This window comes from Cyanistes caeruleus, chromosome 3 (genome assembly GCF_971803275.1).
Source record: "Cyanistes caeruleus chromosome 3, bCyaCae1.hap1.1, whole genome shotgun sequence".
Classification (NCBI taxonomy): domain Eukaryota; kingdom Metazoa; phylum Chordata; class Aves; order Passeriformes; family Paridae; genus Cyanistes; species Cyanistes caeruleus.
In genome coordinates, this window is record NC_141703.1 from 48,713,771 (window position 1) to 48,740,633 (window position 26,863).

The 26,863-nt window shown below is 35.9% G+C and overlaps 1 protein-coding gene across 50 annotated transcripts in view; it reads left to right on the top strand.

The window, feature by feature from the left end:
- The window catches only part of MYCBP2 (MYC binding protein 2), a 171,761-nt gene that overhangs the window by 43,645 nt on the left and 101,253 nt on the right, over positions 1-26,863 (top strand). For 45 of the 50 annotated variants that reach the window (XM_086880920.1, XM_086880922.1, XM_086880928.1 and 42 more), the window contains exons 10-20: positions 1,004-1,142; positions 1,627-1,703; positions 3,257-3,461; positions 4,373-4,537; positions 5,193-5,351; positions 5,809-6,013; positions 6,705-6,850; positions 7,541-7,642; positions 16,723-16,830; positions 24,235-24,354; positions 25,100-25,181. In XM_086880920.1, coding sequence (XP_086737046.1) covers positions 1,004-1,142; positions 1,627-1,703; positions 3,257-3,461; positions 4,373-4,537; positions 5,193-5,351; positions 5,809-6,013; positions 6,705-6,850; positions 7,541-7,642; positions 16,723-16,830; positions 24,235-24,354; positions 25,100-25,181 — 1,508 coding nt within the window. The remainder of the gene's footprint in view (positions 1-1,003; positions 1,143-1,626; positions 1,704-3,256; positions 3,462-4,372; positions 4,538-5,192; positions 5,352-5,808; positions 6,014-6,704; positions 6,851-7,540; positions 7,643-16,722; positions 16,831-24,234; positions 24,355-25,099; positions 25,182-26,863) is intronic. The other 5 variants (XM_086880931.1, XM_086880939.1, XM_086880932.1 and 2 more) reach the window with 1 other exon arrangement.

Sequence of the window (26,863 nt, forward strand, 5' to 3'; positions counted from 1 at the left end):
ACAACTGAAGAAGAAATACATGTAACTAGAAATAATGAGAAACTTCCACATTTCTGCATAAAAAAAACAGTGTGTTGGTATTAATTCAGAACATTTTGATTTGTGATTGATTTTTTTTATTTTTCAGATAAGTTTTAAGAAAACCTCCATTGCTCTTTCAGGAAAAAAAAATGAATTATACATTGCATAATGTCTTTTTAGTGTGTTCGACAGGTTCTTTGTAGGATTTAGAGCTTAAGGATACATTTTTTTCTTGATTTAATTACCTGTAATTGCTTTGGAACTTACTGGGGCATTTCAGGCAGTTTTATTAGAAGAGATAGAAAACATACTACATTCGAGTTGATTTTTGTGTGAAAATTGCGTGCTGGCCTAACCTGTAGAATCTCGAAGAAGTGCTCCTACTAAGGACAAAACTATAGTTCTGGTTGTATTTTTTTCAGCAGACAGTTACTGTGTTTTTAATTCTGGTGTGATTGTTGGTAGTGAGAAATCTGTAAAATAGAGATGGGGTGAAACTGGGTTGTCAGCAGATACTAAACATCAACTGTAAGAAAACCAGCATTAATCCATTTCCCTCCTGACAGAGCAACTGTTGAGTTGTTTTTTTTAACATGGCCAGATGAAGATACTCTGCACTTGTCAACAGAAAATTCTTCTAGCCAGTCTTTACAGCAGTCACTCTGAATTTTGGGTTCTGAATCAGGAGAAGTTGAGGGCTTAAACCAAGATGTAGTTACAAAAGTAAGATTTCTATAGCAGTTGGCTATTTTTGTAGTATTCATAGCATTTTCATAGAACTCAGTATACGTTTAAGGAGTCAGTTTGTCCTGACGGCCACTTTATTCTTTTCTCCTCTCTGTATGTTATGATGAATGTTACTTTATCAATGTGTCCTCTGGCATTTACTCTGAAATAATACTATGTTGATGCACTTGGGGCTTGAAAAGTAAATTAATGCAGTTCTTATACATTATGAAGTGGATTTTTGTATTTATTGCAGGATGGCTTTGTAGTGCGAATATTTGCCACAAGTACTGAGCCGGTATTGCAGCAAGAACTGCAGCTTAAGCTTGCAAGAAAATGCTTACATGCTTGTGGCATCTCATTGTTTGATCTGGAGAAAGATTTGCACATTATCAGTAAGTTCTCTTCTTTTAAAGTTAATTCTCAGAGTCAAACCCATACACCCATTTTGAACCACCTTTCTGTCTCTAGTACTATTCATGATTTTCCAGTATTTTCCTTCAGTTGTATAATAAATATATAATTGTTTGAAGCTTGGACTTTATAAAACATTAGTTAAGCTTGGAACTCCTTGCTGTGGGTTAAAGTTAGCAAGTTACAAGGACCACTAACTGGATTAAAGGGAGAAAGAATTACTTTGAAAAACACATGTGCATCAGAATTTGAGGTAAAGAATTGGTGGTATCGATGAAGGTATTTTGAAAAAATACCACTTGGCCTTTGCTTTGGGGTATTTTTGCTCTGTTGAGCTTGCTTTTGGCTCTGTCAGAACCAAAAAAAAAACATACTTGGTTACATGGACCAGCAGAATTTGATAGATAACTGGTCTGTGAAACTGCCTGGTTAAACTGTTCAGTTAACACAATTTTACTTGCACAGGTACAGGGTTTGATGAGGAATCAGCTGTCCTTGGTGCTGGGAGAGAGTTTGCACTGATGAAAACTGCTAGTGGAAAGGTACTGAAAATGTTCTGTAGTAAATAGCAAATTGCACCCATAGATTTCTGTGTTTTTTAATTTAATCATTATTTTCTGTAATTTTTTTTTGCCCTTTCACTGTTAGAATGTATGTCTATGACTGTATTCAAATATATTTTTCAGAGTCTACTTTAAAACATAAACGGCAAATAGTTATTTAAAAGGATAAACAGATAATTGGAATCCCTGAGAAATCCATGACTTGAATTTATAGCAACTTCTGCAGTCAGTCTTCCTGACTGAAGAGCTTTGTTTTAAATTTTGGGAAAAAAAGGAAAATTTTGGGGGGAAAAATTTGGGAAAAAATTGCCTTCTGTCTACTAATGATGTGTTAGCACCTTTGAAAATTTTGCTACCTCATAACTTTCCACTGTCTGACCATAGTAATTTATTTAAATCCCATCCTGATTTTTTTTTTCTGATCCTTTAGAGAATTATTGATTCCCCTGTGCAAATTTTTCAATTGATTTCTTTAAACCTATTAATGATTTGACATGTTGTTCTGCTACAGTGGAGATTTTTTTAGAGGCATTTGCATATTCATGGAAATTCAGAAAATAGTGTTGTCACCGACTCTTTACATTATTTACTGTATTTCTATTTCGGTGTGAAAGACTAATGCTATTTATCGTGTAGAAGCATAGTTCTTAATTACGTGTTCAAAATAGTTTCATTGAAATGAAGACCTTGCTCTTCTGCTGTCAGAACAGGGAGATTGTTGAAGATATTAACGAGTAAATATTTTGAGAAAAGTTAATAGTATGTAACAGAATTTGATCAAATAGTACTCTTAAGCATTGAGGGAGACAGATTAACTTGATCATTCAATTGTCAAAAATGCCTGTTCAGTATAAAGTTAACAAATATTCTGAGTTTGGTCTATTAAAAAGTTGTCTGTTAAGGTAGGAAACACAGTATGTAAGGCAATGTAAAATGGGGCTTTAGGTGCCCCATAAGTTGACATACTAATTTTATAGAGCTGTTGAGATGCATGGTTCTAAAGAAAACTTTTTAGTTTGTGTCACTATTTTTTGTTTGTTCATGTGAAATACCCTGTTATTTATGTAGTTAGTGGCCACTGTGCATTTAGTAATAATGTTTTACAAATGTGTTGAAGCATATTAAAATACATAGTAATTTGTTATTTTAAATTGATTTTATTATAATACCATCTTATTTTTACACAGACCAGGCATTTTTGTGAAGTGTTTTAAATGCTTAATTTTCTCTGAGTAGTTTCTTCTTTCTTGTGTGTTCAACTCATCTAGCCAAACAATTATATATGAAAACTCACTCAGTGGCTCAGTAGAAAGTACATTTCAAAACAATCCAATCTAAGAATCTAATCAGAATGTTCCCCCATTAACTCAAAATTGATGGGTTTGAGACAGAGATACTGAAATGGTAGAAACAAAGTCAGGAAGAGTGTGGTGTGGTTCGAAATGAAACAATTTAAAAACAATACAACTTTGAGAATTATGTCATCTTGAAGTGCTGTAGTTAACTAAAACTGATAAACTTTTTTCTCCTAGATTTATTATACTGGCAAATATCAGAGCCTTGGAATCAAACAGGGTGGCCCTTCAGCTGGCAAATGGGTTGAACTCCCAATCACAAAATCTCCAAAGATTATTCAGTTTTCTGTTGGACATGATGGCTCACATGCCTTACTTGTTGCTGAGGACGGAAGCATATTCTTCACAGGTTCTGCTAGTAAAGGAGAGGATGGTGAATCAAGTATGTATCATTGCTTGCTTGACCAGTGGTTGGTCAAAAGCCTCTTTAAGAGTTTTTAATTTGAAAAAAAGAGTTTTAGCGCTTTCCAGGAACATGTAAGCATGCCATTTGTGCTGGAGATTATGCTGGCCGCAAGTCCTGACAACCAGTGCCAGAACCTCTCCCAGCTACAGAATCCAATCTGTGTTTTACCACAGTTTGGTGTGTAGTGGAAGTACTATTTTAGAGTTGTCCCGAAAAAAGATAGTCATAAACTTGGTCAAAAGGCCATGCTGTCTGCCTGGGACTGGAAAAACTGGAGCCAAACTTTTGCCTCTTTGCTCTTGTTTTATTGAGCTTTGGAAATGGGTATTTTGCTGGCTAGTGGAGAGGTGCATTGATGAGAACTTGTAGAAGCAGATCTTCTGTGTTTGATCAAGCAGAATTCTTCACACATTAAACTCAACAGATTAATTTGATCTTCAGACCAAAAAATGCCTCATCAATATAAAATTAACACATTTCCTAGTCTTCATTTCTATAGTTGTGTGTGTAGGATGAAATACACTTTGTAAGACAATTAAAGATAACTTTAAGTGCCCTGAAGCTGTGATCTGCTGTGATATTAAATTGCATACTTCACTTTAGGAAACAGATGGTAGATGATGATGTGGTAGATGAATAAGAATAATTAAAGTGTTTTGAAATACTTGAAGAATCATTTCTAAAGCATACATGATCTAATCATGTCTTTGCTTGCCATTGAATTTTTTAAGAGGAACCAGTGTAATCCAATAAAAATTGGACCAGGTGATTGTACGTATAGTTACTTGTTTGGGTTTTTTTCATTAGTGGTCTGAGAACTAGTTATGCATCTGATGGTTTGGGGATTTTTTGGTAGATTTACTTGCACTTTATTTCTTTATTTGAAGCTAAAAGCAGACGGCAATCAAAACCATATAAGCCTAAAAAGATTATTAAAATGGAAGGAAAGATTGTCATATCGACAGCGTGCAATAATGGAAGCAGTTCTGTAATTTCCAAAGATGGAGAACTCTACATGTTTGGAAAAGATGCCATTTACTCTGACAGTACAAGTAAGTTAATATTGTTATTTTAAATTATTTTTTAGCTGAAGTAATTGAAATTAGTCTGGAAGTTTTTAGCCCATGAAAGTGTTGTGTGTTTCTTACTTTCCTCATGTACTTGTGACATTCTGTTGGTTCAGACAAATATGACAGAAGGGTAGAAAAAGGCAGTTTCCTAAAGTTCTGTAAAAGAATTTAGCAGCGGGGGTGACAAATACGCAAATTAATTCTTCCGTTAAGGAGAAATAAAAAGAAATTAACTTGTATTAATCTGACACAAGAAGGCCACACAGGAGAGTCACAGAAATAAGATGTGCTTTGCTATGGACAAAGGTGATCCTGTACACCACAGTTTAAGTAAAATATTAATGGATTTTTAATCATTAAAAAGTCCAATGGCTTTATGACTCTTTTACAATTCTTTTTCAAAACAAGTGATTTGCAGCACTTTTAGGTTTACTTTTGACTTTTCATATTTTTCTGGACAAGTTGCCTAGGCCTAGTTCTCCTTTCACTTTTTATTCTAGCACTTGTTTTTTTTATCTGTTTTTCTCCCTTGCTGTAAATTTTTAAATTGTCAGTATCCACTAACAGTTTTGTTACATCGAGTTTCCTTCTTGTCTAGAAAGTGCAATTTTTCACTTAAATGTTTTCTGTCTTTCAGGTTTAGTAACAGATTTGAAAGGCCATTTTGTGACTCAAGTAGCCATGGGCAAAGCTCACACCTGTGTGTTAATGAAGAATGGCGAAGTGTGGACATTTGGAGTAAATAATAAGGGACAGTGTGGACGAGACACAGGCTCTATGAGCCAGGGAGGAAAAGGTATGGGATCTTGATGTTTATTTTCTTTTTCTTTTGTGTGCTGGCAAATACCGAAAGTGAAAAAGCTAAACATCTTATTATAAAATGTAATTGCAACACTAAAGCTTGAATGCATAAAACCTGATTTAAAAGATCAAGCATGCACAGAGAGATTTAAAAAAAGGCACTGTGCTGGCTGAGCAGACAAATCGGGCATTCCTAGTCATTCCTTTTAAAACCTCATCTGTGAGTGTTCTTCAGAGCTCCAGCAGTAAGCCACTGTTCATAGACACGTAGAACAGCTTGAGGTGGAAGCGGTCTTTTAAAGGATATTCAATGCAACCCCCTGGCAATGAGCAGGGACATCTTCAACTAGATCAGGTTGCTCAGAGCCAGTCTAACCTGTCCTTACTTCTCTGGGTAACCAGAGCCCTCTCTGGCCTCAGAAGGCAAATATTTATTTCAATATCTTAATTAGGGTTTGGAGTTGAGAACATGGCAACAGCAATGGATGAAGACCTGGAAGAGGAACTGGATGAAAAAGATGAGAAGTCCATGATGTGTCCTCCTGGCATGCATAAATGGAAGCTGGAGCAGTGTATGGTGTGCACTGTATGTGGAGATTGCACAGGCTATGGAGCCAGCTGTGTTAGTAGTGGGCGTCCTGATAGAGTACCTGGAGGGTAAGCAAATGTGTGGGAATGTGGGTGGCTAAAGCACTTCTTGAATGTGAACCGAGTTGAAATTTCTATCTAAATAAACTTTATAGCTAATTATATAGTTGTATGTGCTTTTACAATCAGAAATGGCTTAAAATTTCTGTAAATAGCTTATGGCTACAAGTGATTACGTTTTAAAACCTGGTTTTTACTTGTAGTAATGTATGTGTAGAACTACATGTAAACATGTAGTTCTTTAATGGAGGCTCTTGGATATGGGCACCAATATAATTTCTGTATCTTGACAGAGCTGCTGGCTCAGGATAGCCTTTCTTTATCCTGTGATGGAAGTTTATCTTGCAGTTCAAGTTGCTTTTATTTGTTACTTCTTAGCTGAGCTGCAGATCGCAACTGCGTCACCATTACTATTTCTTCAGCATTTTGTGTGCTCATTGTTTCCTTGTTCATGTTTTCATATGGTGTACATGAAATTAAGTACAGTTAATGCTGAGAAGTCAATTCAGTGGCTGGTCAGTGTATGGTCCTGGCACCATTCAACAGCAGCTAGGATTCAAACTAGCTGTCCTTCCTGTTTATATCGGGAAAACTTGCATGTCCACAGGTAGAACAAAGTAATAATCTATGTTTTAATTACAAAGGCATCAGTAATGCACAAAAATTAATTATAGTGATAAAACAACTCTGTTTGCTGCAGAATCTGTGGCTGTGGCTCAGGTGAGTCAGGCTGTGCTGTGTGTGGCTGCTGCAAGGCATGTGCTAGAGAGCTGGATGGCCAGGAAGCAAGGCAAAGAGGAATCCTTGATGCTGTAAAAGAGATGATACCTTTAGATCTCTTGCTAGGTAAGTGATAAGAAATTAGAAAAATGGTTTTTAATTTTCATTTTGTCTGCGCTTTTTTTCCCCCTCAGTACATTTGTTTGCACGCATTGTTGCAGGACACTTACAGTATAATGTTAAAATGGTTATTAAAAGTCAGATTCATTTATTGGTGATGTAGCAAAGTGGGATCATTCTGTTAAGTGAACTGTTCTAAGCTTACCCTTACTATAGTCACTGGTGCCACTTTGTAACCTCTGTACTTATGATACTAATGTTGATACTTCAAAGTTGTTCTTGTCCTTTTTGATATCCTGAAAATTTTTCTGTAATGTTTTCTTCAGGACTTAAGCATTCTTAAACTAAAACATGGCTAATTCATGTAATACTTTTTAGAAATATAGACAATCATGGACTTTGTGAAACATTTCAGGGGATAATGGAGATATCCCTGAAAACGTGTAACCATATATATATATGCGTAACTACTACTTAGTGATGTTAGAAATGTCATCTTCATGAAAACCAGGAAATTAGAAGATAAAGCTTAGAACTCCTCCAGATTTACTCTGATCCTTTTTGTTTATTGTCAGGGCCATATAAAGAGCAGCTAGTAAGTAGGTTTTCAGTTTTCATTTACTTCTTTTAGGGTTTATTGCCACAATAACAATTTTAAAGATAATATTGCTTATTTTATTTTCTTAATCTATTCAGCTGTCCCTGTTCCTGGAGTTAATATTGAAGAACACCTTCAGTTACGACAAGAAGAAAAGCGGCAACGTGTAATTAGGAGACATAGAGTGGAAGAAGGAAGAGGTGAGTGACTTACTGAGAAGGGGCTTGAATAGCTAAAGAAACTTTGGAGTCTGTTTTCTAGGAATGAAAATAGTCTTCCTCCAGCGAGCCTGTACAGTGATCAAATTAAATCAGATCCTAAGCAGGTAGTTTATGTAGCATGCTTTTAGAAAAAGGTGAAAAATCTATGTGTTTAACAAAGTCCGCATATAAGAATCAGAATTTTAATGGTGGAAAGGCGTGTTTTATGTCACTTTGACAAGTCAGTTTTTATTTTTTTTGCTGTTTCCTAGTTGAATGATTGTTTTTTAAAATGTAGGTCCTAAAACATATTTATATGAAGAAAGGACTACAAGCCTATCCCATGCAATTTATCTATTATATGAATAATCTAATTAATGTAATAAATTATTCCATTTTTGTTGTATAATAGTAGGCAGAATTTTCTTTTATAAAATGAACCTTACTGTATTTAAATATCATGAGAATATTGACTCAGACTGAACTAATAAAACAAAACACCACTGCAACATTTCAAAATTTTCTTATGCTTTATCTACATCATCGTTGATTTTCCACACGATAACGTACCTGAAGAGTACCTTTCAGTACTCTTCATGTTCTAAAATGCCTCAGTATCTTGTCAAATTAAACTTGAGAAATTTAGACTGATGTAAACTGTAATATTTTTGTAAGGAATGATGATGTGGTTACTAAGATTATTGTGTGTTGAGAAGAGGAATAACTTACTGGGATGTATGCTCTTTCAAGTTCCTGCTGTGTTAGTAAATACCATTTTGATTCTTCTTTTATGAATTAGATACTGGTTTTACTTGAATACAAAATGTGCCTTGCAATCCAAATTATTTCCTAGACTGTGCCAGTTACTCTTGTGATGTGAATTGTGCCTTTATTATACTTGCATTAAGAAATTGCTGGTTTTAACCACAAACAAGGAGCAACAAGAAAGAGAAAGCTTGTAGTTGCCTATGCTTATAGAAAAGGATGGAATATTTATGTTTCTTTGCATCTTTGTGGCTAATTTCAGCTGTGAGGTGAAAAGAGGAAGCCTTAGTTTTGGGCATGCCATAGCTGCTGCATGCTGGTGGCAAGTGTTAGGTGCAGCTAACAATTTTTTCTTGAATCTTACTTAAATGCCCAGGAATTACTGAAAGGTGCCACTGTTCAGCTCATCAGTGATGACAGAGCTGGGAGGTAAATCTCGGTTAAAAGAAATAAGAGTGGCAGAGAAAAATTTACATTTGCTTCTATTTCTGTGGTTAGAAGTAGAACCAGAGCAGCTTATCCCTTCTGTATGCCATCTGTTTCAAAAAGCAAAAAAAGATCAGTTGAACAGTATCAGGACTGTACTGTTATGGTTGGTTTTATAGGTGTATGGGTGAAAGGAGGTCATAGTGAGGTGGGGATTGGTCTTTTCTCCCAGGCAACCAGTGACAGGACAGGAGGACAGTCTTATGCTGCACTAGGGAAGGGTTAGACTGGACATTTGGAAGAAATTCTTCACAGAAAGGTGATTAGGAATTGGCTGCACAGGGATGCGGAGGAGTCACCATTCCTGAAGGTGTTTAAGGGAAGAATGGATGTGGTGCTTAGTACCATGGGGTATTTGATCATAGGTTGGACTCAATGATCTTGAAGGTCTTTTCCAACCTAGTTGAGCCTGTGATTCTGTGTAAGGTCTGCAGCTAAAAAGATACTGTTGGCCAGCTTGTTGCATACATTTGTGTTACGTTCTCTGTCTGAAGAGTTTTGAAATCCCGTAACTGTGTGGCTGTGGGAGGTAGTGGGTATGCCAGTCTGGAAGGGTTGGAGCATAGCCTCCTGTTTTGGTTCAGAATGACTTGTGATGAAGCTGGGAACAGTGTTTCACAAATACTTAGAGATCTTGATTTATATAATCAGGTATGAATATTTGATTTGATAATCCATTTTGATTTGCATAATCAGATTAAAGAGCTTTTGTGCTTCTCCATCCAAATGCTGCAGTTTTTCATTAATGAGTTGGTGCAAAAGAGTTAGCACCATTCTTGACAGCTCTTATGATGCTGCTTTTTTCATAAGAGAGAACAAGAACATTTAAATCTACTAGATTTCTTGTGCAAAAGGTTTTGCAGTCTGATAAAACCATATATAACAGGTTAAAAGAACAGGCAGGTTACTTGTTGCTTAGTTTTCCCAAGAGTTCTAGTATATGTGCATATGTAACAGAACAAATCTCTTGGGAGATCCAAAGAAAACTTTCAGCCTTTCAGTGTTCTAAAAACACTGCTTAGTAAGTTAAAGGCTGGACCAGCTCTTTACAGCTGTTCCTTAGGATATGCAGTGTTTAGTCTGTCAGGATTCCGACTTCTGGGTTATTGAGTGTGCGAATGTGTGTCTTTTGTTCTTTTATAAGAAACAAAGCATGTGTAGTTTATAATAGTCAAGAATGGGATCCATCACCCAATGTTGCTGCATGCTCTTTAGTTCAAGTTGGTGCTGTTTATTCAATACAAGTATTTTCAGTAAATCTTGAATGCCTTGTGAACAAGAGGACTTTAAAAATACAGGAAGGAATGTTTAATTCCTATAAGAGTCATATAAATAAAACAAAAAAATCACAAAAAAACCTCTCACCTATTTGCCCACTGAACGTATTGAAATAGGACTAGAGGTTAGGAGAGAGGTGTAAGAGCACAAGTGCTGGGATCACACTGGTTTTTCAGTTGTCTAATTGTTCTTTACCAAAGCTCTACATTTAGTCCTTTTACAGTGACCTCTGATACAAAAATATGTTCTTGGGGTCCACCTGAATTAAGATATGTCTGCAGGTGAGACAATCATTTAATTCCTTCACAAGATTAGTTGTGGTCTCTTGTATTGAAGAAGATAAGAATGCTTATCTTTATTTGCATTTATCAGAAACTGCTAACTCTGAATTTGAATGTTCAATGGTAGTTGTTGTTAATAGCTGCAATATCAATGACCTGGTTCAATGTTACTGTCACAAGCAATTAACTCGCTTCTCACACATCACCCAAGTAGCCTGCCGCTGTTGTAAGGGACCCTGAATACATGCTGCTCAGCAGCAGCACACTAAGTAACTCCAGAAATTTTAAGTGCTTATGCTGAAGATTTCTTCGTTTTATTACCTTGAAATGAGTCTCAAACTATAGTTACTTCGATGGAATTGTACCAGCCAATAATTTTTATGCCTTGAATCAATAATTCATGTTGCTGTATTCAAGAAAAAAAATTCTACTTTAGTGAAAAAATAGATCCTTTAAATTAAGAGTGGGTTAAAAAAATGTTTGTTTGGGATAATCAGCTATTTTAAAAAGTTTGTAATTTTCTTAATATTTATTATAGTTCTTTGCTCTTTTCTGCACACAAGTGATTGTGACAAGCAGTGAAGAGGGCTCAAAATCAATTCCACATTTTTGAATAGAGTATATGACCTGAGAAATAGAGCCAGCTGTAGTCATCAGAGCTTTATGCTAAATGATAATATCTCAACATAATTATTGATGGAATTATCTCAGCTCTTCACTGTCTCTGTTCTTCTGTTGAGAAGTGAAGGAGCTGATTTTCCATATGCTGAAGTGTTTTTGGTTTTTCAAGCTGGTTTGGGGCTTGATGAGAGTAATGAGATGAATATGGAAATAGTTGCACTTAATTGTTTTCTGTGGCAATGAAGAAATTTTGTATGATAGAATGTTCAGAACATGGTTAATTTTTTTTTTCCTTTCCTATGAAACTAGTTTTTTCATCATGGGGGCATTAAATTATACCTTAATAAATTACAGAAATCTGTGGGTCACATTGTACAATTAATGTAATGAACCGAAGACAAGCTTTTTCTGAGAGCGCTCATCTTGAAAGCTGTTCATGAGACTTCTTCAGATTGGTATTTGAAGTAATAGAAGTTGGAGTAGTCAAAGATTTCTATTTATCACTTGAAGATAATTCTGGGGTTTTTTTTAAGAAGACCATGAGAATGTTAAAATAGCTTTTTAAGCTATATTTAACTAATAAGCTAAAAAAATACAGAAATGGTTATCAGTGCAGTGATAATAAATGGTCTCATGCTCCACTGGTATTTCGCTACTACTCTTTCTCAACCTATGATGTGAAAAGGTCTAGATGATCATTACTGAGATGCAGATTTGGTGTGTAATTAAGTATGGTTTAGCTTTTGATGCCCTTACAGAAAGGGAAAATTAATTTTCATCAGTCTTATCCTACTTGCAACAACAAAGAACCCTCAGAAAATTGATTAATTTTAGTCCAAGCTGCACTGTTTTAAGACAATATTATCTGAGGCTGCCTAGATTTGGGCATTTTTTCATTTTTCTGAAGTGTAACTGATTCAGTTAATTCAGTGATTAGTTTTACCATGGTAGAATAAATATCATATAAAACTGTTTAACATCTGCACAAGCTGCTCTGAGCTTGGAATCAGTTTCTGTTCATTGCTGAACATATACCTAAATATACAGTAGAACTATATGTACAAGTGCAATATTCTGTATTAAATAATTGTGCATCTTCTTTTTATGGTTTTAGTTAGGTGTTTATTTTGATGGTTTCAGGATTACTTTTGTTTCAAAGTCTTGAAACAAACTAAAATCAATCAAAGCCTTTTCATTTAAAACAATATTAAACTCACAAATGACTTTTTAAGAATGCTTTCAAGAGAAAGCTGTAAGTTTTTGCCCCTAATGATCACATATGGTTCTATGAAGTTACATTGTTGCACTTGAGTCTGTGATTTCTTTCTGAAAGAACTAATTTTTTTTTAAAACCGATGTGTACAGTAAAAATATTCCTACTATAATTTCAGAAATCAGATTTGTAGTAGCCTTAGTGAGAACAGTTCTGGTTAATATGTGTTTTTTAATTTACTTCATGTATTTATATGTAGAAATGCATCATTCGTATTTATTTAACAATATATACAAAGTCAAGTATTCAGAAGGGAGAAAGGGTCAAAACTAAGATTATCTTACGCCTTACTTCCATCTCATTCTATTATTACTCCCATATTGCCCTGCATGCTTGTTTTGGCTGGTATTCATCTCCTTCAAAAGGCCTTAATTTTCCTTCCATACCTGATTTGTACAATTTCAGTGTTGTTTTAAGACTGCAGGAAGAGACATGTATCCTGTCTTCATTTTCAGTGTTTTGAAAAAAAGAAGCAAACTGCAGCTGACCCTAGTGCTTGCAAAACATGACATTCTCCATGAATGTTTTTGCCTTAATAATAAATTGCTAGTCATAGTCTGAAAAATACAGTTTTAAAGAACATGGTCTGTAACTATTGGCACTGCCTTAAAAGAATATTAAATTTTGTTTCCTTTAAGGCTTTATGGGTGTGGCATTATTTCATTTTAATGTTTTCCACTTTCAGTGGAACTGAAGCATTTGTCTCCAATTCCACTTTCTGAAGTTTTATTTTCTTCAAAATTTGCCACCTGTTGACCTATTAGATAACTAGTTTCCTGTACTAGGCTTTTATGTCCCTATTTTATAACTAAAGTAACCAGCAAAAACACCCTCCAAAAAAAAGTGGTTGGTCTCTTTCAAGAAGCCAAAAATAGTTTTTTACCACAGAGGGATCCAACCTAGGACTTTGCTCTGCAACCTGAATTTATACTACTTTGCTGTATGTATGTGTCATCGTGTACTATTTTTTCAAGTAGCCTGCTGTGTTCAGTGCACTAGTACAAAAGTCAGCATTTGAGATAGTTGATTTCAGTCTCCTGCAATCAGAGCTTGCCAAATAGCATTTGTTTAGGGTGAGATACTAGAAGAAATCAAAGTATGTGTAATGTGATGTCAAACACTAAACTCTTTCATAGTTGTGTCTAAGAGCTTAGATGAGCAAGAGTGCCAGAGCACATAAGTACATGTGAAATGAAATTATATACATTTTTCTGAAGTCCACTGCATTATTTAATAAATGCATTCTATTTGGAGAAAATTAAATTATTTCTGTGGTTAAATATACTTTTTTTTATGCTTTGAATTATTTCCCTGCCAAACAAGGTCCATTTTGAAAAGTCTGGACCAAGAAAGGAAGGTTAGTCTTGACATACCAGATAGGGCTGTTCAGCATCTCAGCTCAGCTATGGAAAAACAGTCTGTGAAGGGAGAGAATGAATGTCATTTTGCAGCATATAGTGACTTATTTAAATTAGCTCTGAAGTCTACCAGTGACTCCTCTTTGCTTATCTCTGTCACTTTATCTTTTAAAGTAGAGACTAGTAATAGATTGTTATCCCCCATGCAGATCTGTCATAGAGGCTTCTGAAACAGTTTTCCAAATAATACTCTGCAGGCATTTTTTAACAAATTCAAGGAAGTATCTCATGCATGGCTGGATTGTTCCACCAGAATATTCTCAGCACCTAACTTTGCTCCCTTTATACAGGCAACCTCAGATGTAAGCAGAAACCAGATACGGCCTCCATGAATTGTTGTAGTGTTCTGTTGCTTGTGCTATTTTGGAGGGAGAGGGAAGTAATTTGCACCTTGCCAGCACATGACCAAGGAGACAGACATTACAATGCAATCAAATGTAGATTTTGATTTCATTGTTGTAGTCTCCTATTCTGTTATGATCATGTTATAGATTTAGCTTGTATAAAAAGCCAAAGGGGATAACAGAATTGTTACATGGATTTGGGTACAAATTACTATGAAATGGCAATTTATTGCATTTAACTTTTATTTTGGATTCAAGTTCTTTACACAGTGGTAAATGTAGAGTATATTGGAATATGCAGAAGCAAAGATAAATCCTGAATTGGTCAGAAGATTAGATTGTCCCAGAATTGTCATGTTGACTAGGAGAGTGTGATTCAGATGAATAGCTTGGAAACTAATGCCATGCTGGAGCTGACAGCCTCTTACGCTTACTAAACATCCTCTGTCCTAGAAATCTCCTGCAGTTCTTTTGCTCACCCTACTGTAGTTCACTTCCTTCTGTCCTCCTGAAATTCTCTTTCGTTATCTTTGCTCTTAGCACTAAAATGCCAAAGACTGCCTGCGGAGCTGTATCTCGTTCCTGGTTCACAGTTCATTGTGCATGCATTTTTTAGAACTTCAGAATGTTTGCCTAAGTTATCTAGAGATCATTCAGTTACCCACAAATATTTTAGATCTACACTCTTCAAGCCACACTCTTTGCAGTCCTTGCATCTCTTTTTGCAGCTTTGCTAATCTGAGTTTCACTTTTGTAGTGTTGTCCTGTCCGTTCTCTGCATCTTCGGATTTTAATTTCATTAGGAACTTTTCACGAAGTATGTCCTACTACTTTTGCCTTTTCTCATGCTTTGTTCACCTTTCATCTGTATCATTTGTCCTTCAGAGCTTTTTAGCTTTCATTATCTTCTTGTTATTCATCTTTTCCCCTTTTGCCTTTTCCTGGTGTGCCGCAGGATACTCCTCACTATATGCCATCCAGTTTGTTAAGAAGCAAAATGTGTGGCGTAATTTTTTGTGTAAGTCAAAACTCTGGAAAGTAGAACATTAAACATAGCAAGTGGTTTGGCAGAAATTAATGTTTACCAAAAATGCATCTATTAAATGGACGTTAAGGGGGGAGCAGTAGTAAGACAACTGAAAGAACAATCTGCGAGATGAAAATAAATCAAAAGCAGATTATGATTAGGAGAAGGAGCTGTGAATTAGCAAGAGGATCTGTTCTGGAATAAAGACAGTCCAAATAAATACAGTAGAACAAAAGTAAAAATTCTGTGCTGTGCACAGAAACAAACATGACTGAGGAAGTTTAGGGCCTCTATTGTCTAACATGTTTGAACCTTTAAGCTAAGGGGATAGACAATAATGTATTTTTAAAACATTTTTAATTTTGTTTTTTAAGTAAATGCTAAAACTTGGGAGCTTCTCTGTATGAAGATAATTTCTTCATCTGAAGGTTCTAAAGCTACATAGATTTGGCCTAACTTCCACTTAAATGTCTATCCACGCTATTTAGTATTAGTGAAGGAGGTGATGGTCTAAAGCTGATAGCAGAAAACCTCAGGCAAAGGGCATTTATGAGAAGTTAACCTACATTGTCTTACTTATAAAGTTCAGCTAAGGAATGAGGGTATCAATGAATTTGTAGAAGAAGGAGGAATATTTGTATTCAAAGTTTCACATAAACTGTTTGTAACACAACAGCCTGATTTGGGGTGCTTTTGTTTACTGTTCATGGAAGGGCTGGATTTAGGAAACTGAGTGTCACTTGGCAGCATTTATTGCTCCTGATTCATGGCTTACGTTGAATGTAAGACTTCTGAAAGGATAAGAAGTGTCCAAAAATTTCTTGGTGGCATGTTTTACCTATAAAACAAGAGAAATACATATTGAAGAAACAAATTGCTTGTCCATGACCTGCTTATACTCAGCCTCAATTAGGCATAGTACCTCACCGCCGAAGTCTAGAGTTTTAAAAGGAAAAAGCAATCTGGAAAAAAATTTAAATACATGTATCATTGTTTTCTTTAAATCAAATCTTCTCTTGAAGACCTTTCAATAAATGGAAAAATATTTTTAAAATAGATTTCAAAATTACTAAGTAGGTAAGAAAAGATCCATATGATTTGAATAACTTTCTTCATTAAACATGGAACTTTTTCTTTAAGACTTATAACTCTGCATCTTAAATATAGTAATTCCAAACAAATCTGTGGTGGTGGTTTTTAAATTTAGCATTGATCTTGTTCCAAATTAGTATTTTGAATGTTTTGTTGGATGTAAGGCATGATAATTACTCTTCTTATCTTTCAAAGACGATGGGTATTCACTTCCAAATTTTACTCTAATTTATGTTGTATTTGTTGTTTGCAGTACACTTGCATACTTAGAAATTCAGGTAAAATTATCACTGTGAGATATTTATTGGTTATTTGCAAAAGTTTTGAAGAAATGGTGAGTTTCTTGTATTTTAAGGTGTTTTGAATTTAAGAAAACAAGACTATAATTATTATTCTTCTTGTTTTTTCATTGCTTTTAATTTGAATTTTTGTTTAACATACTTTTGTTACCATTTTGTGAGCTTTCCTATGCATGTGCAAAATGTTTCTCCTCAGGCCCCCTTGTAATTCCTGGTCCTATTTTTATGAACCATCGAGAACAGGCTCTAGCCAGAATCAGACTCTCTCCAGCACCGCTAAAGCATAAACGGGACAAGCACAAAGGTATTTGGTATTCCTTATTGACTAGGGTGGAAATAAGCCCAGCCTCCCAGTCACTTCTTCCAGATGCTGAATCTGTCTTTCCAAAGAACTGCACAAAATGAGTTCTGCCTTTCTTCCTGTTAGTATCTTGTTACCTGAGGAGAAAGAAAATGCATTTAAATGTTGATCTTTCTTTAGAAGTGTAAGTGTTCTGTCGGCATCATCTTTGTTTTTCTTCCACCCTTTTCTTTTTTGTGAAATATGCATTGTCTTTCTGTGTGTCTTATTTCTAATGCTGTCTTATTCTTGAGGTTCTTTATTTTTATTGTAGGAAACTTAACATGTTAGAGTGACTCTAGACTGTTGCACTGCATTTGTGTTGAGTTTTTCTTATCCTTTGTGTTGTCTGTTTGGGGTGATTACTTGAACATAGCAGTTCCAGGCTTGTTAATTTTGGCATAAATCTTTTCAGACACGTTATCATTCAACAAGCCCTTTTTAGGAGTGAAGTATTTGAAATAATGTAAACATTACTATTTGCTAACTTTGAATGAGGAGAATGCAAATCAAAAGACAGGTTTTTCTGTGCAATAATCTTGAGTTAAATGTTTTTTACAGAGTCTAAGTATGAAGGAGTCTTGTTATTTCAGGCATTTTTGTATGTCTGGGAAGCCAATTTATAAGTGTGTTATTTCAGATATAATTATGTCAGTATGTAAGTTCAGATATAAATGACATGTATGTTTCTTGGAAAATGGTAGTGTATTATTAAATATTTCAGCTGAACTTACTGAAGTTGAGCTTTCTCAAATCTGATCATAGATTGTATTTATCTGTGTCTGATGTGTCTGTACGTACATTAATTATATATAAAATACAAATATGAAAAATGGAGGTTAGAGACCTGATCAAAGTGAGTAGGAGGCTCCTAAAAATGGTGAATGGTTCAGAATGCTTCAGCTATTTTCCTAAAGAACAGCTAAATATTACAAGAGTTAGTATGGTATTTCAGTTGAATTAGTGGAAGTTACTGATTGTATTTGGCATGTATGCAAACAAGCTGTATGTCAGTTTGAAGCCTTATGGGATAAAGTTTCAGTGTGTGTGGGTGATAGGCTTACTGAGTTATGAGCATACTGGATCGTAAAATCATCTTAAGATACTTCATGGAAATGAAAGCAAAATCTGATCCTGAATCTGCATAACATTCAGTCTTACTGAAAGGCATATTGTCTGAGCTTTAAGTCTTGGTGAGTTAAGTGGAATAACCTATCATAATCTCACTGGAGAGGTTGCATGCTGAAAGAGGACATACTGAGTTTAAATGTTACATGAGTGACAATTCGCTGATGGCCATTATTCCTGAACTGGATGCTACTGCTTGTTTTACTGCAAACCCTTGGCTCCACAGACAAGTGCATAAAGGAGTCAACTTGTCCTGGCTACATCTGTGCTTTTTTGGCACATGTTAGATGTTGGAACTCACTTCAGATTAAGTATCTCCTTACAAGAGGTATTTTCATTAGTGTCAGTTTGAGGCTTATGTTGCCTCTTGGAGTTGTAAGAACAGTGTAAAGATCTGTGTTACGCTGGAAGATTTTTGTCAGATATGCCCTGAACTGAACATTTCTTTTTTTTTAAGGAAGGCTATATGGAAGGAAATACTTGGTTTTTGTTCTTTGTGTCTTATACTAAAAAAAATAAGGAGGTTTTCAAGTAAACTTTTAGACCCTTCTCTGCCTCAGAAAATTGCCTTTCAAAAGACAGCCATAAATTCCACTAGGAACTAGAAATACCCCTTAGCTTCTCCAAGAGATTCCAAGGGAAAAAGGAAAACTGGTGAAGTGGGTTGTTATCCATGTAATAGGCAAGGTGGGAATTGTGAAAAGGTAATGTATATTTCTTATCTTAGAAGGCATGCCTCTCCTTGAGGCAGAATGTAAAAGCTATAATACAGCAGAGATAAAAGGACATTATCACATTGAAATCGGCAAGTTTTTATGTTTTATTTTTTCAAATTGTGCTTTTCAAACTGTCTTCCTTCAGATTTTCTGCCATAGTACTCTTCTTCACACATCCAAGACCATCAAGATCTTTGGGCAAGGAACATTTAGTTCAGCTGGTAGTATTGATAAGGCCAGTACTAAACTTGCTGGTATCTACCTGCTGCCACTTCCCTGCTTGCAGCTGCAGGACTTCTCTTGATAATGATATTTAAACTTTAATGTGGATAGCGTCTTCAGGACTTCTTCAGGCAATTACGGTCTAATATAAAAAGTGTATTTGATATGTACTTGTACATACTGTCAGACCATGGAGTTATGGAATGGTTTGGGTTGGAAGGTACCTTAGAGATCATCCAGTCCCAACCACCTGATGTGGACAGGGACACCTTCCACTAGATCAGGTTGCTCAAAGTCCCATCCAGCCTGGCCTAGAACACTTCTGGGTGTGGGGCATCCTTGATTTCTCTGGGCAACCTGTTCCAGTGCTTCATCACCCTCAGAGTAAAGAATTATTTCATAATAATCTGCCTGTCTGTCACTTGTGGAATTCCCCAATTTGATTGTCCAGGTGAAAACTCCAACTTCATTGAAACAGCTGACTTTTTAGAAATCTTGCCATTATCATTTACTCTTTTCACATTTATACTTTTCACATTATCATATTATATATGATATATATGCATATCAAATCCTTGTTACTGCAAAAAGCTGCATACTTAAGCATAGTCCTCCTGATCTGTCTTTCACAATTATAAGCAGAAATTAAGTATGACATTTTTGGTATTCATGGAGTGGTTTGAGAAGAAAAATGAGCTTGTGCTTCATCCTCATTCTTCAATGAGGTAGTGAGTTTCCAGTCTACATCTGCAATCCCTGTGTATTCCCATAACTGGGGATCTGAGTAAAAAATATTAATGAAAGTCTGTACAATTTTCTCAACTGCAGAAATTAACTGAGTAGCAATATAAAACAAAGTAAGCTTCTTGAGCAAGCTATGATTCAGCAGTTTGAATGCCACCTTTTTCCTGTATTTGGAAGTAGTGGTAAATGTTCTAAGGAATGTGAAACAAATAGCCTGAAAAGGACAAAGACTTGATGAAGCTGAACCTGCATGGATGGAGCAAGATATAGGTCAACCATTTTGCAAGTACTAAGAGAGAATTACCAGATGTTCAAGAAAGCTTACTTGGAATTTGCTTTTTAATATTTTAGCTAAGATACCATGTGAAGGGCAGAGTAGTTTGAAGCACTCATTGGAGTAAGCCAGCTGACAATGAAAACCTACATCTAAGGCTGAGTTTCTAATTAGGACTTGAGTTTATCACCACTTCATTGTACGTGTTATGCACTTGTGGTTCTGCATATCATATTTCATCTATAAGCTCAAGTAAGCTCTGTATCAACCTCTCAAGCATCCAACAGACTGACTTTTTTTGCTGCCCTCAGGATGGATGATTTTCACAGCAAGAGTATATTTCTCTTACCCCTGCACTGTAGCAATAAAATTGATTACAGATATTTTAGCTGCAGTGTGGGGTAGACAGCCAAGAAGCTGGAGGTACAGGCTGATTTGTTAAAGTAATGTTGTAACATCTGTGAATTAGATTATGGCATTCAGAGCACCTTGTGAGGGTTGGACATCACAGAAACTAACCAGTAACTTGACCAGTATGCTTTATCTGGGTAATTGCTGCTGAACAGAACAAAAATTTGTTGACATATGATGTGGTCTGAAGAGACAGTTACTGTAAGAATTTTTACTGTACAGTCATATTCCATGAAAGTTTTTCATCTGTGGGAAGAAGACGTATTTAACATCGTTAGAAGTGCTTTTTCTGCCTTCCAAAGATGGATGGTAAGTGACAAATGGAGTATCACCACCCTTACTGCTGGGGAACACTTAACAAAATGCTTTTCCTCCGGTCTTGGCCAAGCAAGGGTCCACAGTGTTATTCTGTAAAGATGGTGGGTTTGGGTTTTTTGCCAGAAGAAATCTCATTTAAAGCTTATCACTTCACTTGCTATTGGGACTGAATGAGCTTTTCCTTCGTTCCTGGAAAGGCAGTGGTTTTTGTGGCAGCAGTAAGAGCCAAGAGAACTTCTAAGTACGTTTAATGGAGGAGGAGAATTGTCTTCAGGAGTTAAGAATTTTCTGAGTGGTAGTGGGGATTTATTGGTTGCATTTGCAGTTCTCTCCTTCCCCAGCTTTGAGATATCAAAGATGAGAACCCGTCATTATGAAGTTATTCATGGAGCACACCCCCTCAGTGTTGACAGCAGGAAGTACTTCATAGTTTTTCCTTGGGGCTTTCTTCTCTCTCAGAGAGATGAAGTCAAAGTTTCTGTTCAGTGGTACTCCAGCTGGATAACACTGGGTGTACTAACTTGCTTAAAGGTTCCATGCATCCAACAAGAAGAGTTACTGCTTCAGTAGGCTTTCTATGCTTCCCTTTCAGGAACAGTTATTTTGATATTACTTATAATGAAATGAAAAAGTGCACAATTGTTTGAAGAAAAAAAAATGTATATCTTCCTAGTTACAGTTGTTCTTGAGACATGCAAATACACTTTCAGAATCCACTTTTGGAAACACTTTTTTTTAAAAAAATTGACTGTTTGGAAGTAATGGAAGGAAAGATGACCCAGTTTATTTGCAGCCTTATTTCGAAGTGTGAGTTCTTCTAGCCAGTGCTGCTGGAAAAATATGATAATGTATTGGCCATGTCATGGAGTAACAGATAAACACTGTAGTCCAGAAGTACTGCTCTAAAAGTAACTAATAATAATCTATTTGGCTTTGTGTATTTTGGTCAGAAGTCATTTTTTTCCTAAACAAGACTAGCCATTTTAGTTGCAAGGGTTTTGTACCTAACCTCAAATAAATTATCAAGTGCTTACCAAGTTTTGAAGATCCAAACAATTCAAAACTCTTTAGACTGTTACTAACCATGCAGAGAAGGCTGAGGGGAATTCCATTTTCAGTTAAAAAATTTCACACTTGAGCAAAGTAAGATACATATGACAGTTGCTTCTATTCCTACCTTCTTAGTGCTTTGAGAAGTTAACTTTGGGAATCGAAAATGACAACTTGGTATAATTTTATCCTTTAAAACAAATTTATTTCTCCAATAAGTATTTGAAAGACTTGTTTCATGTGAAGGTACTTGTCTCCACATCTTGCACACTAATATTTAGTGTTTCCTCAAGGGGAGTACAGTGCTATGCTTTCGTTTCCAACTTCAGAGAAAATGAGGATATATCTAGAATCAGGTTTTATTTAAAGGTAGTATCATGTATTTATCAGCTGAGAAAACAGAAATCCCCAAATTTTTATTAGTAGTTTCTGAAGCCCTTTAGAGCAGGATGTTTTTCTTACAATGAGGTAGAAAATGCACATGTGCCTCTGAAGTTTCTGCAGATCACTTGATATGCTGCTGTTTGTTACCTGTCCAGAAGACACCCTCTGCTACTTGTGGCTAATGTGACTGCATAGGTGGTGTGGCTGCAGTATGCCCAACATGTTTCATTGGAGGTGCATGCAACCATGACGCATTCTTACTGGACATGTATATTTCTGATATGATTATTCAAGTGCATTTACACAGTGGGAGAGCTCATATTTTTCATTATTCAGCAGCATTTGAGGGAGGAGGGGAGACAGGGGCCACAGTAGACTTCCAGAATAATCAGCTGTTTTTCTTCTCCTGTCTGAAAAACTTGCATGAAATTGGGAAAGAGTAAGTAGACTGCTTTCTGAATAAATAATTCTAGTGGCAATATCAGCTGCTAGAACCACCTCCTGATTACTTTTGCACAAAGAGTTTAATGCAAAAATAGGCATAAAAAAGTTCAAAGGTACAGTATTTGAGAAGTAGTAGAACTTAAATACTGTGAGCTGCTTAAGCAAGAATTACAGGACTAAGAGGGGGTTGTTGTTAAGTGATGGTTCTGTCTCCTTATGTTTTCTTTTGTTATTAATACAAAAAAAAAAAAAGCTGCACACAGACCTTCAGAGCTATTTCTTCTAATCTGTGTGTGTGTACACAACCTCACAAATCCCATGGCAATTCTGAGAGACAGGGTTTTTTGACCACGTCTCCATTTCACACATATCCAGCATGTAGTGCATTTTCAAAGGGATACTTTACCCATGCTTTTAAACCTAATTCTTCAAAGCCATTAGTACCTATCCATGCTGTTCTTTACAGATGTGAACTACATGCAGATTAATGTAATTTCTATACTTGAGTCATGACTAGAAAATAGCTTTATTCTTAGAACAGTAAGATTTTTTTTTTAAGCTGGTACGTAATAAAACTCTGAAATTACTGTATCAGCAGTTTCTCTGCAATAAAAAGAAAATTCTGAGCAATCTGTATAAAAGCAGAATTATATTTATTTTTTATTTTTTTTTTGAGTCTGTAATTGCTGTGCTTCACACAGGGAATAATGAAGTCTTGAAGTTCAGACTTCCACTGGTGATTATGATACTCAGGAAAACAAATAGAAATTCTAGGTATAGATCAAAATTAACAACACACTGAATTCTCTGAGCAGCAATTGTTTCCCTGTCTCAGTTTTTTTACTAGAGCAGTACTCAGAATTATTACACAGAGAATGTGCAGTCTTCTATGTGCAGTTATTTTTTGCTTCATGTATTTCTATCATTTATATATGCTAGATAGAGTATGACTTAAGTTTAATAGATGATGGAAACATTCTGATTTCTGAAGATAGGAGCTTGAAAGAAATTTAGGAATAGCACATTACACTTCAGTGCTTTTGTCCAATGTGGAGGCAGTTTAACATTAGGAACCAATAATGTGCTTCATACTTACTAAACACATACATGCTTACTACAGGCAATCACAGAAATGTTGTCTAAAAATGCATGGAAGCAGACATGCTCTTGGTGAGTTGTCTGCTTTGTTAGAAATGAGCTGTGTAAGTGATTGTCAGCTACTTAAAACAAGGGGCTCTGTGACCAACTTGGAGTCAAGTAAACTTTAAGAGTAGTAATTGGAAAAGGTAGACTAGGCTATGCCTGTTGAGTTTAACTGCAGGGCTGCTAACTTAATTGTGCTACCTTATTGAAAAATGAAAGTGATAGCTGTTAAGCAAAGGTTCTCAAGTTTGAATTTTCTGGTTTGCTAGTTCTTTTTGTCTGCTCTTTGAGAAGTTTCTTCTTTGGAGGATATTTTCTAATGTGTACCTTTATAGTAAGTTGTTTAAAAATAGTTTGTCGTCTTCCACATCTGCTTTGATACACCGCATTTTGAACTGTCTCTTTTGCCACTCTGAGTTCTCTCTTCTACCTTACAAGTGGTGGGGTGGGGAATTATTTACTATTCTTGTTCTAGTCATTCTTCTGATATAACAATTAGACTGCATAGGATATAATTGTAAGTTTTGTTTATAGATGGAAGTGGAGAAAGAGGTGAGAAGGATGCCAGCAAAATCACAACATATCCACCAGGGGCTGTCCGCTTTGACTGTGAACTGCGAGCTGTACAAGTCAGTTGTGGATTTCACCATTCAGGTAAAAGTAAATTAATGTTAATTACAGTACAGATTTTTTTTTTTTTTAAGGTTGTCAAATGTGTCTTTACTGCTTTGTGTTCAGTTTTTAATATTGGATGTATGCAGGAGTGTTAAAAGTTAAAAATTTAGGAGGGTCATTTTGTAGCCTACTACACAGTCATAGAAACATACAGTATCTTCAGTTAAAAGGGACCTATAAGGATCATAGAGTCCAACTCCTGACCCTGCTCAGGACCATCTTGAAGAATCACACCATGTGCCTGGGAAGTATTGCCCAAGCACTTCCTGAATTCTGTCCGGCTTCTGTGACCATTTCCCTAGGGAACTTACTGCAATGTCCAGCTACCCTCTGGGGTAGCTGAACCTTTCCTTAATATCCAGCCTAAACTCCATCTGACACATTTCATGCCATTTCATTACATGCTCTAAAGTAAGATCACCACCCAAATCTCCACATCACCTCCCTGATTCCAGCAGTGAAAGGCAGCTCACTGTCCTTCAGCAGTGAAAAGGACTATAAGTATTATATATTGGTTACATCACAGCTTGTAAGCAATTTTGGAGTCAGTTTAAAACATCTGCTGCAGAGCTCTACTCCCGCATAGAGTTGCTAATTATGATGGATTGTGGAATCTGGTCTGTATCTCTTTGAAATCATTAACTGCTACTCAGAGGGGTAACCAGTACTGGCACAGTGCCATATCATGTGTATATGTTGAAAAAAATATTTTGCTGTTTTTCAGTGGTTTTGATGGAGAATGGTGATGTTTACACATTTGGATATGGGCAGCATGGTCAACTTGGGCACGGTGATGTTAATTCCAGGTAAGATGGTAATCAAAGGATGTAATTGTGTATTACTGTACTGATGCATAAGAAGTGGCTAAATTTCTGGTTCTCTGTAGCTAGCAAGTGTGAAAATTCAAATATAGACCATATAAAGTGGTCTTGTTCTGTACTTACTCCCCATAACTCCCTGAATATGGCTACAACAACAGTGCTCTTGTACTGCATAAGTAATTAATTTAATACATGAAAGCTTCTGTGCATAGTTATTAGCATTGCTTTGATAAGAGAGATTTCTTCTCTTTAACTCTCTGCATATATGAGAATTATCTTGAAGTCTTGTTAAGATTTCATTATTTCTGTAAAATATTACATGTACAATAATTTAAATATGATATTGTAAACCTAGTTTAACCTGTTACTTTTAAATCATTGGTAAGAGTTTACAGAATATTCACAGAATCTCAGAATATTCTGATTTGGCAGGGACCCACAAGGATCATCAAATCCGACTCTTTAAGTGAATGGTCTGTATGGGGATCAAACCCACAACGCTGGTGTTGCTAGCACTGTGCTCTGACCAACTGAGCAAATCTCACTTTACTTATGATGAAGTCCCGTTTTTTGCTCATCAGTTACCTCCCAAATGAAGTCCCTAAGCTTTGGTCTCAGCTGCATTTTGTAGTTGCTTGTTTTGCGTGTTGGCAGAAGAGTGATGTGTCAGTGGAAATAGAGAAGTCAACAGAGCATGGACAGCTGTTTGACTAACAAGCTACTGCTTACATGCTTTAGGTTTGCTTAGTAGCTCTGTAAACTTGATCTCAATTGACTGCAGTGAGAGCATAGATAATTAAATATAGACATCTTTAATGTGAAGCTCAATCTCACCCTTAGCTTATGCTTAGAGTCTCATTTATACATTAAAGTAAATAAAAAAAAGTGTCCTGCTAAATAAGGAAATGTGATTTAGGTCTTTGGACATGTACATATGCCATGTAATGCACACGATGGAGATTTCTGTAGTAGGAATCTTTGAGACTTTGTGTATGTCTAGAAATGCTCAGTATCCTTATGTGAAAGGCATACAGAGCAGAACATCCATGATCTGTCTTCAGTTCTCATTTCTTTTGTAGCAGTCAGGTGAAAATCACTGAACATCTCTCCTCCTAATCTCTTTGGAGGCTTCAAAACCCTTTCTTTTGTCAAGTTCCTGAAGAAATCATCATCATCTTAAAACTTGCATTGGATTCACTAAGCTAAAGGGGGAGAGCAAAGAAAGTATACTGGAAATGCTACCTTGTATTGGCTGCTGTGCCTGACAGTAGTCTCTGAACTGTTACCCCTCCTCAGTTTGCATTAGACTGGTGAATACAGTCTGGGTTTCTCTCTATCGTAGAGTCATATCACAGACAAGTACTTTGTTTTTCCTTCCTGGAAATTCTTGGGTATTAGTTCCAAGGAACTGTGGCTTAAATTAGAAATTCAAGTTTCTATTAGAATAAGGCTGGTGTCTGTCTCAAAGGCTGAAGAGGTACATACAGCAGTGGCATTTGTACTGGTAACTATGTCACCTGTTTCCAATTTTGATTAAATTACTTGGCTATTCAGAAGGTTTTGGAGCTATCTGCTGTATTTGCCAGTATTTCAGGTGTAAACCCTACATCTGTTGCTTATTTAGATAGAAACTGGATGAAGACCAATAGTAGTTCCAAGTGAGATCC